The 15250-nt window shown below is 42.6% G+C and overlaps 1 protein-coding gene across 2 annotated transcripts in view; it reads right to left on the bottom strand.

Annotated features, from left to right (window-relative positions):
• nova1 (NOVA alternative splicing regulator 1) overlaps positions 1-13143 on the bottom strand; it is a 32718-nt gene extending 19575 nt beyond the window's left edge. The window contains exons 1-2 of one of the 2 annotated variants that reach the window (XM_008428335.3): positions 12644-13143; positions 4060-4203 (exon numbers count right to left, since the gene is read on the bottom strand). In XM_008428335.3, the coding sequence (XP_008426557.1) occupies positions 4060-4203; positions 12644-12836 (337 nt within the window). In that variant the 5' untranslated portion in view covers positions 12837-13143. Of the gene's footprint in view, positions 1-4059; positions 4204-6651; positions 7895-12643 lie in introns of those variants that run through there. The other variant, XM_008428336.3, reaches the window with a different exon arrangement.
• Between the last annotated feature and the right edge of the window lie 2107 nt (positions 13144-15250).

The following is a 15250-nucleotide window of genomic DNA, read 5'->3' as shown; positions in this document are numbered from 1 at the left end:
GTGAATTATTATGGTCACAAATAACACAGATAGTGGAAATTAAGTGAGTCATATTCAGTAAATTAGATTCAACATTCTGATGAGACTGATTTGTCAGATTAAAAGTACCTTTTGAAAATAATATCCTTCCAGCAGCCATTAAACATACTTTTTATTAACTCCACATTTCTATTAAAAATGTTTTTTTTATTGGTCCGATGTAATATTAAAATTTCAAACTCATGTTTTTATTAACCGTAATCAAAAAATCATTATTACAAACAAAAATAAGGGCTGTCAAAATTAATCTATATAATGTGTTTCACTGAGTGATAAAGCTCCTAAAATAAATAGACTTTTCAATAATATTCTAATTTATTGAACAGGTCTCTCTATCGCAACAACATATTTACTAAGGATCCAGAATGTTTATTAAATTTAGAGCATAATCTTATTTTTTATGTAATAATTAATGTGCCACTTGTTTTTAATGGAAATAATTGCTGCTTTCCTGTTTTATCATACCATAAGAATCTCATTCCTACTACAGAGGCTAAGTGCAGTCATTTATCACTCAGATTGCATTCTGGGAAACTGTGTTTTTCTGCCTTTGTCACCCAACAGCAGTAGCGAATTCAAAATATGAAAACATCTGGATAATCACCTGAATAAATAGTTCATTTGTGAGCATGCTAACAAATTACAACTGCTTGTTTCTTACTTGAAGCACCAATCTTGCTTTCTAAATGTACCTATAGTTAATAAAATGTCTACAACAACATAAGGATTATTTGCTCGCATTGGTTCTACGGAGAACATCTGGACCTAATAAGCAGCGAGACGCTTGGCACCTGTTATTTGCAGCCGGCTCGCAAACCCCCTCTGAAGCATGAAGGACAAAGCAGCAGGCTCCTCCATGAATCAAGCGTTTGGTGTTTGGACGGCAAGATGTATCGGCGCTGACCTCCACGCTGACAGGGGTCACTGAGCTGCATGTGCAACGTTCTCCTGTTGCCATATTTGAGCGATACTCTTTGGTAGAATGAATGCTTAGGACGTAAACCTCTGCATATCCAAACTATTATTTTAGGGGAGAAGACACAACAGCAGCCAGGTATAGACTTTTGTGGGGATCATCAGGCAGCTTTTGAAATAAAATCTGCAACCTTTTGGGGAAATGATTAAAGTTGATTATATAAAATCAACTTCTTTGAGCTTTAAATCATGTTATAATGTTATTCCCTCATCAAAAACATACTTGGAGTGTTGCTTTGATTCGTTCATGCATGTTTGAGAAGTCTTTTAATCTCCAATAGCAAAACCCCTGCTTGGACCGAGCGAGCGCCACTTTCAAGATGCAGCTCCTCCTCAGAGTTGCAGTTTCCAAGCTTCCAATCTTTCGCCTCACAGAGCATCCCTTCTCCTGTGACTTTCACACTCAGCTCCTTCAGACTAGCCAGCAGCAAATAGCAAACACCTGCTGGAAATGTGCATCTGCTGAGCTCTTTGCTACATCTCAGGGAAAAGCTGGTAAAAAAGTTTTTTAAAGGTTTATAGAGGAGCAATGTTGGGATGGCTCCTTGAAGGCAGAGTTTCAGACAGAGCAGGAGTTTTTAAAGAGGCAAAGGCCCAATTTCAAGGCATTAAATTACAAAGTCAAAGGTTTTAAGTCATATTTGTTATTTAAATATAGTTGCTGCTCACTGCCAGTCAATAGGCCGGAGGACGGCTCCTGAACTTCTCCCTTCCTAACAGCAAACACAGTTCAGAGATATTTCTGGTCCACAAACAATCCTGGCGAGGTACCAGAGGCACATGAATGAGGCTGCCGACTGCAGGCTGTCTACCTGACTGAGAAGCCCAATTAATTATCTAACTAACATCAGCTTGTTATGCTTTTGTCACTCTATGGAAAAATGTTTTTTTTTTGTGTGTGTGTGTGTCTAATTTTAGCGGGTCTTAACTATAGCTTTCAGCTTCAGTAGTCAATGTATCAACACCTAAACAACATGTTATAGAGATCACCGTTATCAGGAATAATCAAAATGGTAAAACCACCTAACGAACAATTGTTGTTTTCCTGTTTTAAATAAAAACTATGTTTTACATTTTGCTTTTGTTTGAGTACAACATATGAGTGTTTTTGGTTGAATGCATCAGTGGGGCATGGGCCCCCTCCCCCACTTGTTGCGGTGAGCTGTCAGCTCGTATGTCCAAAGCTTTACCTCGTTTAAAGAAAAATCAGGTTGGCTGACATTTCAACTTCTGACAAGACTCCATCTTGTAAAACGTTCTTGAACACAAGCTAGCGACAAACACAGAGTCTGTCTGTAAAATATCCAACGGCTAACGATGAGGCAGGTAATATGACTGTCTAACTTCCAGATTCACTTAATAAAATCAGGTCCATTAATCAAACCGATGGCAGACCAAGGTTTATAATGCTCCAGACTGAGTTTTCTCTGGCTGCATGGAGCACCTAGTAATGCCCCTCCCCCACCTCTTGCTGCACAATGCCAAGGAAGGTGTCCACATTTTTTCCTGACATAGAGAATAAAAAAAAAGATGGCAGCTTAAAAATATTTGTAGACATGGACAAAAACATGCGCAGTCAGAGTGTGCAAAGTAAAGAATTGCCACCTATCACTATTACTGAGACAATGCTATTTTATATCTGCTGACTGGTTAAACAAATAGATAACTCAGCTAAATAACCAGCTAACAATATTAGCTTGTTATTTTTGTTTTACCTCATAAACAGCAGTAATAAGAAGAAAAAGTGAAATAGTTGTGATATTTATCATGGTTCAAATCCCAGCCTGCATGGAGTTTGTGGGTTCTCTGCTCTGAATGTTCAAAAACATAAATGTTGTCTGTAATAAAAAGTCACATTCATCATCATACATTAGCGCAAATATAAAAAAAAATTCACTACAAACATTTGTAAATTGGCACCACAGAATTTGTGATTTTGATTGCAAAAAAAACACACAAAAAAAATCACAAACTCCTGAAGGGACAGCAATTTATTGTTATTTCAACAATTGAATTGGTTTTAACAATGTATTGTGGCACAACCGGCCCTTTAAGAACATTCAGATATTTGATTTGGCTCAAAATAAAAATGACTGACAGCCCTTATCTGAAGTAATCATACTTGGAGAATCCTTTACCATACAAAGTTCAGATGTCATTTTCACAACATTAGCCAAAGAATTCGCGTCCCTCCTTTCCAAATACGGCAATTACATGTAAGCTGTAATTTTTCTGAAGGTTTGAACAACTGGCTCAGCTGAAATAATCACCTCTCCACCTATTCTTCCAGAACAGATGACTAAACGACACCAAAATAGCATCGGTGTATCTGTTATTTCACCTGAGGGCAACATATGCACATCTCCTCTGTCACCCCCAAATGGCAACCAAGTCAAACTCTGTCAGACCTTTCAGAATGACAGCTTGCTGTATTAAAGCCTGTTTTTGTTACCCTATAATGTCTGTTAAAGCTCAGAAGGATTTCGCAACACAGCGGTGGCTGGAAGAAGTTTGAAACATCAATATGTAATGAGAGAGAAGTGAAGCTCAGCTCCAGACTTTCAATCAGTTTCCTCTCCTTCATTTAGCTCAGATGCTAGAAAAACGCCCCGGCGCCGCAACGAACTGTCACCAGTGAAAGCAAGGAGAGCGGGGTGAAGAGGCCTGTCAGATTCCCCCAGAGCAGCTGATTAGAAGTCAAATTAACCAACCTCTGCTGCGGGTCCGGTAATGTTACAGCAGCAGCTCAGAGAGCCGCCATTTTGAAAGCGACACATACTTGCTTCAAGGTTCTATCAGGTCAGATCGCAATTGCAAATGCTTGGAATGACACCAACACGTCGAGTTGACACCAGATTACTAGAGAGCAGACGTGCTCTGGACAAGCAACGCACCCAGATCCGGTTCGAAGATGCTTGAGTTCACGGTGCGGATAAAAAAGATTTTTTTTGTGCCAAAGCATCTGATGAGTTGGAGGACTCCTGACATGCTTATGAGCCGTTCTGATTTGTCAGTCTGATTGAGTGAGTGAGTGTTCCTTCTTACCGGGGTAGAAGTCTTTGGATTTGGACAGCTTAATGGTGGCACCCGTCTCTTTCTGCAGTTGTACGATGGTTTGGCCACCCTTGCCAATTATAGAGCCGGCTGCATAGCTGGGGATCAGCACCTTCAGGAAGTACTCACCCTCCTCTGGGGGAAAGACACACAAAGTGGGAAAAAGGCCACATCATGTACAGCAGCTCTACGCATCACATATATGCACTGAATGACCTCAAAAAGCAAAATATTAAAGAAATAAATAATTTTAAAAAACATAAAATCATTAATATGTGTTTTAGATAGAGCAAGGAGAAAGGTTGGTAATATATTTTTGCTGATATTTTTCTGAAGGGGAAACATTTTCAGGTATTTTGGGTAGGAATATTTGTAGCTTTCACGTTCTATTAGCGATTGGAGGCATGTTCTGTGTCCTGGCCCAGATTTTCATGTAGAGTAAATGATGACCTCCTTTCCAGTTTGCAGAGGTCTAATTTTAACCATTTTCAAGGAGTTTTAGCAACACTCTGAATAAATACCCGTCAATGCTCGGTGTCAAGTAATCCTGTTTCACGCTGGAACCAAACGGCGGAAATCAAAACAAGTCAGAATGTAAGAAAAAAAAAAAAAAGGCACCCCAAGACGCAAACTATCAGGACAGAACACAATCACATCCAACTCTTCATTCAAGCAGCTCGTGAATAGCCACAAAAAATTATCCGTCGTAATTAACCGACGTGTGGGGAACATATGGGAAGCAATCCTGCAGATTTGTTCAAAGGGTATAGAGCCAAAATGGTTTAAATCTCCTTCATTTTGGAGGGGCTTTTGTGGTTTAAAGTGGCTTTTAGCAGTCGCTGATTGACAGAGTGTCACTGTGCAGCAGAATGTGTTTCTCCTCTTAGCTTGGTAGAGCTCCATTTTCTGCAGTTCTACTTAGAAATCAGTCAAAACCAAGAAAGCCCTCGTGCCACTCAGTGCAAACTGCAACGGTGCAATCAGCCACATTTGGTGCTTGTGCCCATGCGTTATTGATTGACCTGACAACGTTGCGATGATGACACGGTGAACATTTGACACAGGTGCACACTTGAACTTAAGCATGGGCACAAACAATCCCCTCTGCATGCTGATACGGATGCAATGACGTCATGTTCGATCCCTCTCAACTGCCAATAGGGGTGACGTCAGTACAGCAGGGCAGGGGTGTTACGAAGCGCCGTAAAACCTTTCTGGCCACGGTTCTGCTACCTTTCTCTAAAGCGTGCCGTCGGACTGTCAGCCGTCGCAGCCCGTCACCGTGTTTTGTACTTTGTTGAGGACATGGAACGTAGAGGCGCGACATGCGTGCTGAAGACATGGAGGACGGGGCGGTGGGGAGGAGGGGGGGATGCAGGTGGACTGAGACCAACCTGTTGCCTCGATAATACACTCATTAGATTGAGATGTGAATGAACATGACACTGTGACATAGGGGAATTTCACAGCCCACATGGTAGCTCTTCCTCTTGTTGCATGAATATGCCCCTCATGTTCCATTCAGACGTAGGCTCGGTTTGCTCAACATCAGTCGTAACCAATGGCTCTGACAAACATCCACATATTTAGTGCCATTATTAGTGGCAAAATTTTTTGTTTGGATCTATTAAAACTCACTTTGACAATTAATAAAAAAACACCACATTTTCGGAACATTTCAAGTGAGGATAAAAGCTGACGTATCTTTTAAGTAGAAAAAGAAAAACGGATGCGTTTAATCAGATTCAATGCTCTTTATCCTCCTGCATTTCCTCTTTGGATATCTCAATCTTGTGCAGGGTTGCAGTCAGCTCTCTGCTTTTTTCTTAACGTGAAACACAAAATGACCTTGATGGGAAAAATAAAATAACGCCGTCGCCAAAAACCTCCCGAGCCCCTTAAACTACCTACCGCCTGATAACCGACTGCGTGCCAGTAGGAAAACATTTCACGGAATGATTTCTTTTTACTGGATCCCAATATTCCGAGACCTGTTGTTGCCAGACGAGCCCAAACCCACTGCGTAACTTTCTGCTCATCTTCAGCCGGGAGTGAACCCAGCAGGGGAGGAAGCCGCTAAGATTCCCCTCTTGTCGCCTTCACAGCCACGTTTGGTGTCATTAGTCAATAATTAATTCCGTCCCAGTGTCTGAGATCACAGTAACAGGTTTTAATGGCGTCATGTGGTAGAGTAAACATGGCAATCTGTCGCCAGGGAACGGGAGCAGTGGGGCACATTGGGAGGTTGAGCCAGTGGGGTGTTAGTTCAAACCCTTGCTTCCAGTACTGGAAGGATGGCTTGGAGGAGAGACATGGTCTCTGAGCCAAATGCGTTTAGTTAAGTCACTCAAGGGGGGTGGGTCAGGAGGAAATGCCTTGTGACCGTCCTCCCCTCCTTCTCACAACCCTTCCAAGTACCCATTCTGCATTTCAATGGACCAACCTGCTCCTGACGGGGGAGCAAGGACGATGGAACAAAAATGAGCCGCAATGAACAAATCCGCCTTAAGATGTATGAAAGTACTCATGGTGCAGCGTGATGGATAAATTCAACAAGTCAGACAATCAGAGTTTGAAGCTTACCCATTCTGAGATCTGCTGCTTCTCAAGTCCTCTGTCAGATCGCCATCAATGCCGGGGCGCAATCTCTAAAGGGGCTCCTGACATTAGCCTAGGCATAGGTGCAACGGTAGTGTTGAGGAATGCGGCCAGCCGACCTTTTTTTTTCCACCGAGGTCTTATTCATCAGTGGGGTGCAGAAAAAGAGATTTCACCGCAGCATCCGAGCCATGCCTGCAGCTGGCCCGAGCCTCAATTGTCTGAGAAAATGCTAATGCAGGCTCTGAGTGTTTTCAGTGAAAGACGGCACGCATTGTTCAAGCCTGCATCGGTTTGAAGGGGGGGGGGTCTTCCCTGCCGCATCACCCTTTTCACTGCTCTCATCCATATTCATCGAGTGGCCTGTCCGTCTGCAGCAGCACGCAGGACTGGCAGCCGGCGCAGCCAATGGCCGGCCTCCTCTCCTCAGGACGTCACGTTCCCACCCCCCCCGACGCCGGTCCCCAAAAAATTGAATTTTCTCCTCTACTCCGCCTCTTTTGACGCAGCACTATAAAGTACGGCAGTCCATTCACTCACTCTTTTCAGAGAAAAGTGACAAAGGTGAAGTGGCTGAAGGAGCGGACGACAGCGCCGGACGAGGAGCTTCGCACAATGACCTTCAGTAGAAACTGGAGAGGTGCATGGAGAACATAGCCAGATGATGGAGGAGGTGGAGGAGTGGTGATCGGAGACGGCGCGCTTTACGCCACCCACCCTCCTTTCCTCTTTTCCCCCACCCCCAATCCCTGAGACGGCCATGTTTGAGAGGGCGGAGGGGCTCATCAACCATTGCAAATGGCAGTGCCGCAGAATGGTGGAGGGGGGTGATGAAGCCAATCACTACGCCTATAAATCTTACACCGAGAGGTATCTTAAGTGACCGAATGAGTGTAAAAAACTGCAGTGTGCTTGTGTGCAAGTACCTGTTAGTGGACACGGGGGTCCAGCTTCATTTAACGGCGCATTCCAGGAAACCTGCACACAATGAACTCTCTCCCTCCTGGATGTTGATCAGTTTGATCAAACCCTAACATTTTTCCTTTTTTTTTTTTGGCTGTTGAAACAAGCACCTTCCAGAAGATTCTAGCAGAGAGATGCTCCACTATATTGCCTCAGCTTCCCTGTAGACTGCACTTTCTCTCAGGGTCTATCTGGCTCCTCTTTTCTCTCCGTCTCCTCATTACTTTCGCTTCCTCCTATTCTCTGTTTCGCTGCCACCTGGCAAATTCACAGTCCGCTCACGTCACATCGCTCTGCAAGGGCACCTGTGTCCTTCCCTCCAAAAAAAAAAAAAAAAATCAAATAAATAAATAAACAAATAAAAACACGGCTCACATTCCTGTGCCAGCCTTTCCATTAGCAACATAACGAGATCATAGAACCCCCCCCAAAAACAAACAACCTTTTGGAAGGCGTCTGCTTGCCAACAACGTGGGCTCACAATACGGATAATTTAGAAAGAAAAAGAGTGAATGAAAGATGGTTCATTTTGAGGAGAGAAGGGCGTAGCTGATAAAAGAGTAGTCATTTCCCTCATTCAGTGTCCACGGCTCCTAATGCACAGCGAGGGGGGGCTCTCGGCTTTGAAAGAGCCAAGGCTTTCTTCTCTTTGTTGTAACTGCCAGTCATGTTAATGATCAGTTGGGTTGGAATAACGTGATCAATATCAGACGTAGTCTTGGGGCTGGTGATTACAGGGGTGGCTGAGGATTAGCAGCCTGTCTAACACTGTTGTCAGACAGGCTGCAGAAGAGACAATACAAAGATCACTGGATGGAAATGATTTGCTTTTCTGCTTTTGTTTTAATTTTTCCCTCCATATAAAATTCCAGTAAATAATTAGGCATTTCAGAAAGGCCTTGAGGCTGTTCTGCATACTGTATTGTTAAACTTAGACTATATGCAAATCATACATTTAGGCAGCCACCCGAAACATGAATTAGCTTAGATGTTAAAAGAGAGCAGAATAAAGTTTCATCAATTTCTGGCACTTGAGCACCAGAAATATATTTCCTGACCAATAAATAGCAAGTTGGAGTAAAATAAATACTCATCGATGTCAATTTAAACAGTTTTTAGAAATTTGGAACTATTCCAAATTTATATTCCAGACTAATGTCCACCCATCGTCCAGACTGGCTTTTCAGAGGGGCTGCAGCAGATAGTGGGAATGGGGTGGGGGAGCTGGCTCTAGACAGGGTTTCAGTCTGTCACAGCGCAATGCAGGGACATACAAGACAACCATTCACACCTAGGGGCAACTTAGACTGACTAATCTAACACAACATGCATGTTTTTGGATAACAGAAGGAAACTGGAGTACCTGGGGAAAACCTATAAACACCAAATTTCTTCTGTAGGTTGAATATCAAATTACGTCCCCCACGCCCCCCAGTTTTAGTGTCAGCTGCAGTTGTGATTTATTGCTATTCTGATTTTGCAATGCACTTTCTGTATAGGCATGGCCGTGGCACAGGGGTAAAGCGTGCAGTCCATGTACGAAGGCCTCGGAACGACACATTCGTCACAGGTTCGAGTCCAGGCCCCTTGACCTTTGCCGCATGTCTTCCCCTCTCTCAGTCCACTTTCCTGTCAACTACCTCTCAAACAGAGGCCACTATAAGGTGGAACACATTGTTTTAGTTTTGTTTTTCTTTTAATACCTATTAGGCACAAGTGTCCTGTATTTAACAATAATTGGACAGAAAACAGGAAGCAGAGAGAAGGGGAACCCAGGACAACCGCATCGAGGACTACAGCCTCTGCTCTACTGACAACCACCCAGCGTCACAATGGCAGTTTTGAAACAGTAGCTTCATAAAGTATTAATATGCGGGTAACTAAGCCATGCCTCTTCCCCTACATACACTTCAGAGACACACAGAGCGGGGTAATAGGTGAAGCTAAGCTGGTAGGAAACGTCAATAACCAGAGTTTTGACTCAGAACATCTCTGACCATACGTAAATAAAAATGGATGGTCTTCTGATGGACTAGCAAACCTTCCAGAGTGCACCTGTTGTCCTTTAGCGTCCCCTGGGACAGCTGCGAGGTTCCTTGACTGATCCTGTATTACTGAAGATATAAATCCCTGCTCTTAAAGCTGCTCTTTCCCCAGAGTCACTACATTACAATTATCCAACATCAGGTTGCGAAATTATGGAAGTGGCAGTACTAAAAAGCCAATAACATATGTGCGAATTAAAATGTTTGTCAACACTCCTCCAACACTCACATCAGCCGGTAATTGAATGAGTGCTTGCAGGTAAACGGTGAAAAACTCCCTCCGAGAAGCAGGAGCGCCATGCACGTTAGCTCTTCTTCTGCAGCTGTTTTTTTGAGGTGTTAATGGATGACATGTGGGGTTTGGAAATGTTCTAAAATACTGCCTGGTGCCATCAGGGCTCCCTTCGTGCCTTGCTGAAATTTAATTTCTGAGGAGCAGTGAAGTGCAGAAAGGATGCGCTCACGCTGTCAGAAAATATGATATAATGCTGCTGTCACCGAATGAGGTGCTGCTGGTGCACAAAGGGAGAAATCCTAGTAACATATGGTGAGAAAAAAAACAGTGTTTCTCTGCAGACAACTAATTAACATTAAGTTGTTGAGTAAGTGTTCGCTGTGAGCTGCAGAGCATAACAGCCCTATGCTGGAATAAGACGTACAGTAGCTGGAATCGGCCGTCATCCTCTGAATGCGGCTCTCTAAACATCTTGCAGAAAAATTAGGACTCATGCAGTGGTTCTTCGTCACCACTAAACCCAACCATTACCGTGACAGTGCAGCAAATAATTCCCCGTTTTTAGTATCCTATGTTTATGTTGCAACACAAGTCTTCTCTCACATATTTTACCCTCCAGCCCGATTGGCCTCATCAGGAAACCTATAAATAACCGTGGTTAGATAGAGATCTGCACTACGACCGGCGATGAGTGTTCACCCTGGAGGCTTGTATAAATTTTACCTATTGGTTTTCCTGCTTAGCTGAGCTTATGATTTAAGTGTCAACCACACACCGAGAGCGACTCTGAAACTCACAAAAACAAGGATCCACCAGACCTCCGCCGTTCCTCATCACTCTTCATAGAAAAACATTCAAAAGGAAGCTTGTTTGGTGATGGATGAATGCAGTTGTTTAGCAATTATATTCATAGAGTAAAAGAACAACAACCAGGACAGATGCTGACAGGAGTAGAGATGCTCCTACAAGTGGTCTAGGTTACCAGAATCTTTTTTTCCTTTTCCAATCAGTGAACACACCATGTGAGCTCTCACTCTTTACGCCCGATAATAACACTCTTTGGTGTGGAAGCTATCACCGAGCGATTGACTCAGACGCTTCCAGCATCCACATGGTCAGTGAAAGCACAAAAACTGTATGAAGGTTTAGTAAAGGAAGCTGTATTTTCTACGGTTTCTTCAAACGGCTGCAAAGAGGAGTCAGACATCAGCAGATAAAACAAAGATTAATATATTACAGTTACTGTGTTCATCCTTTTTAAGAGTTGAATTATTTCCGTCATAAAACATGCTGGATGTGCTTTGGAAAGCGCTCAGTTAAGGAATGGATCTTGTCTCCAAGGTAGCTAATTAGTAATGCTAATAATGCTGATTGCTAAAATAAAATACTGAAACCAGTTCAAAAAGTTAATTCTGTAATCATTTAGTCTTTGTATAGAAATTTTAGTAAAATCCTGCACCCAGAATGACAAGGACACCTATAAATAATTGATCACAACACAGAGACTTCGTTAGGGTTTTGTATAGTAAGAACAGGTGGACGGATTAACCCAAAGTATTGATAAGTTCAATAATACCAATAAGTTGGTATCAGTGGTGTGATCGTTGCTTTAGTTTAAGAATCTCTCCTAAAATTGTATTTTAATTTTGCAATGGAGAATCTCGACTACACCTCAGAAAAAGGCTTTCTTTTGATTTGTTAACAAATTATGTTTTTTTTTGTCTGTTTTGTTTATGCAGGAAAAGATTCACACAAATATATTTTTGTTTTTCTATTAAAGCATAAACCTACAAACTTTGCCAAATTCTGTTTTAGGTTTTAACAAAAAACCCAAAACACCTAAAGGTCAGAAGCCTCATGATACATCAAACCTGAATAAAAAAAGTTCTGAATCGGTATCGGCATCACCAATACTGGTGCTGTATTACTTGGTACCGGATCAATATCAAAATATGCCTTACTGCCTCTAATAGTAACATTAAATGGCTAAATAATGACCTGAAACAAATGTCCATGCTGATTAGTTAATTTTATTTTAGTTCTACGTTTCATAATGAGACTATATTTTGTTTTTAGCCACTTCCTTGGATGTGTTTTTATTTGTGTGGAGGACTCCCATGCAAGAACCGCCTCTTTCTAAGTACCTGCAGCGGCTGTGATCTGTTTTCTCTACAGTTCCAATTATCCCTGCCATAAACACCGTTTATGTTTCTTGCTTTGAGGGTTGAAAGAAAAGAAAAGAAAAATAAAACCCCGAAGTTCAACAAAGATTTTTGTGAGTCTAATAAATCCGAGCCTATAACAGAGAGCAGACTAATGAACAAAGCTACAACATTAAACCAATCAGCTCTCTGCTTCTCTGCATATCTCCAGCTCCAGATGTGGAGCAGAGAGCCTTTTTTGGATTCACATTCAAAGCCGACTTGAGCTGAGGAGGCCGCTCAGTGAGTCAGGCAGCCTGCCCTCCCTGTTGGGATATGAAGTAACAGCCATAAACACTGGGGAGCCTTCCAAAGCGCACAGGTGCTGCGCTGGAAACGCCAACAGTCAGCCTCAGCCTGTTCTCTGGGCTTCCATGCGCTCTGGCTGCACGCAGACGGCTGATACTTACAGACCGCTTATGTTTTGGTTTTTTTTTTTTTTTTGTTTCTTGGCTCATATTCCGACACCAACCTGCGGCTTCATGTGGAGGAGACGCGGAGGACTAGCTGATTTCGTGTTGCGGCGCTCTTACCTCCGGTGTTGGTGCGCTTGGTACAGCCGGCCTCTTCAGCCGGAGTTTCCAGCGGCCGCTTGCGGGAGTCCGGGTTATCCGCCTCCATTTGACTCTGCTGCTGCTGCAGGCTGTGGAGGTTCGGGTTCGTGTATATCCCGTTGTGGTCCATAGCTGCTGCTCCACCACCATCTCCACCACCGGCCATCATCATGTTTCCACCGATAAACTGTTCCCCCTGCCTCTCTCCCTCTCCCCTCTCGCTCTCTTCCTCTCCTTCTCTCTCTCTCTCTCTCTGACACAGACGGAACACGCAGCGCTCTCACCACCACATCCCCCCGGCCGCTGCACCGCGGCCCCGGCGCTAGGTCTCTGTGGGGGTTCGGATGTTAAACAACACCGGGATCAGGGTATCCTCTCCCCGCCACGCTGCTGCTGCTCCCCTCACGGGGGCTAAATATAAAAGCCAATTGAGTTCAAGGCGCCGCTCGCTGATCCCGTATTGTTGCGCCTTCACGTGAAATAAAGCAGAAAGCGCGGAGTGGGAAAGAGATCCACGCAGAGAGGAGAGGAGGGGAGGGGGGGGGGGACAGCTTTTTAAACTCTTCTTCACGACACATTTCTCTTTTAAGTCGGGTGTGATGAGCGCAGCTGCTATTATTGTTGCCTTTGTAGTGCGAGAGGAGAGGGGAGAAAATAGTTTTGGGAGGGGGGGCTCCAGAGATACTACAGTTCCGCTGACCGGCCGAACTATCCACAGAACCAAAACAAGAGGTTTTGGTTCTCCATTAGCTGCTGTAACTCTGCATCCAACTACACAAACTGATTCAATATGTTTTATTTTTTCCATCAGCCGTTATAAATTATTTCGGTTTATTTTTTAAGTTTAAAAGGGGAACTCGATGTAAAAATTACTTTAAAAAAAAAAGTTCTAAAGTTATTTCGTCATCAAAAACGTACCTGGAGTGTTGCTTTGACTCTTTCGTGCGTGTTTGAGAAATCCTTCAATCTCCTGCTGGCAAACCATTCAGCTTTGCAAAAAAGTCAGAGAGCTGAAGTTTCCAAGCTTCCGCCTCACAGACCACGCCCTCATTCATCTCCTTCAGACTAGCCAGGAGCAATTAGCAGGCATCTTGCTGAGCTCGTTACATGAGCGACTGCTTAGTGGAACTCTGGTAAAAATGCTGCCAAAGTGTTGACAGAAGAGCTTGTAACCAAGGTGGCGTTTCAGAAAGAGCTGGGGGTTTTAAAGAGACAGAAGCCCAATTTCAAGGTGTTAAATTATGAATTAAAAATTTATATTAAGTCATATTTGATATATAAAGCATTTTTATAACAACTGAAGAAAAATAAGTCACAGTGCAAACACCTTTTAGTGTTTGTGAAACAGGGTTCACTACCTCCATCTTATCCAACTATATTTGAATTTGTTTCATAAAGGAGAGTCCATATTAATAATCAACATGAGTACACTGAAACAACCATGTAGATATGCCTTCTAAAGAAGTCAACTATATCTGAATAATACGCACATTTTGCAGGACAATGCAAAAAAAAAAATTAAGCACCACACCAAGCAACAGGCATCCAATAACATGCAAATAAATAAAAATACACCAAGTAAAGCAACAATGCATATATCTAGCAATGTATCAATGTGTATTTTAACAAAATACACAGGCAACATAACTGAACAGCCAGCAATTTAGCTTAACTTTTGTTTCCCAGTTAAGCTCAACATCACTTCGAACTGCTCAAACAGCACATGTGAACAATTAAAATAAAACAATATTAAGCAAAGTTTGTATGAGAACGCAACAAAAAAGTAACACTCACCCATTACTTGTAAATATAATCCACAGGTTGTTGCGTTTAGTGCCAGCTGTTAGCCACTCATAGCTAAAACTACATTACAACGTTTTTACTCGTCCGTGTTAGTGAATCCAGGTTTGGTATGGATTTTCAATTTTTAGTCATTTCTTTTTTATCCGTTAAAGAGCGTCTTGAAAAAGGTAATTTTGATAAGTCTGTAACTAGGTCAAAGGTACCTGAAGCGGATGCGGCCGCCATTTTGTAAATACCAAGTTCATTACAGTGATGAATACAGGGGAAGTTCTTGCCTTACAGCAGGGCCTGTGGGACGACAGGTAGTTCCGTAATTCTGACTGACGGAACCTCAACCGATAATTCTATCAGTCCTACCAATTATGGCCTGTTGCGCGGCATTTTTGACAAAAAAGTAGCTGAATTTGTACAGCATGTCCTGGGGCGGAGCAGCTCGCCAGATGCGTTTAAGGCACTTTTTAAAAGTAGGAAATTAAAGTGAAAGTTCCATAATACCAATTAGCAACTGGTTTGTAGAATAAAAATGTAATTAAATATGATTAAAACATTTACACTTTTTCTTTTCAATTTTCTAGGGCTAGCAGTGAAGACCCTGATGGCCCTGACAGCCCACCACTGGTAATCCCCAATGGCAGAATGAAGAAAAACAATCGACACAAACGTACAAACACCAGAACATATTAATTCATAGCAGATTATGTGCTCTGAATTACAAGAAATACATAGCAAGAAATGGTTAATAATAATGGTTAATACAAACCAGAAACTCTAAAAAAGAAGTCA

This window comes from Poecilia reticulata, chromosome 14 (assembly GCF_904066995.2).
Source record: "Poecilia reticulata chromosome 14, P_reticulata-male-v2, whole genome shotgun sequence".
Taxonomy (NCBI): domain Eukaryota; kingdom Metazoa; phylum Chordata; class Actinopteri; order Cyprinodontiformes; family Poeciliidae; genus Poecilia; species Poecilia reticulata.
Note: the sequence above shows the minus strand (reverse complement) of the source record. Positions and strands in the feature narration are given on the sequence as shown.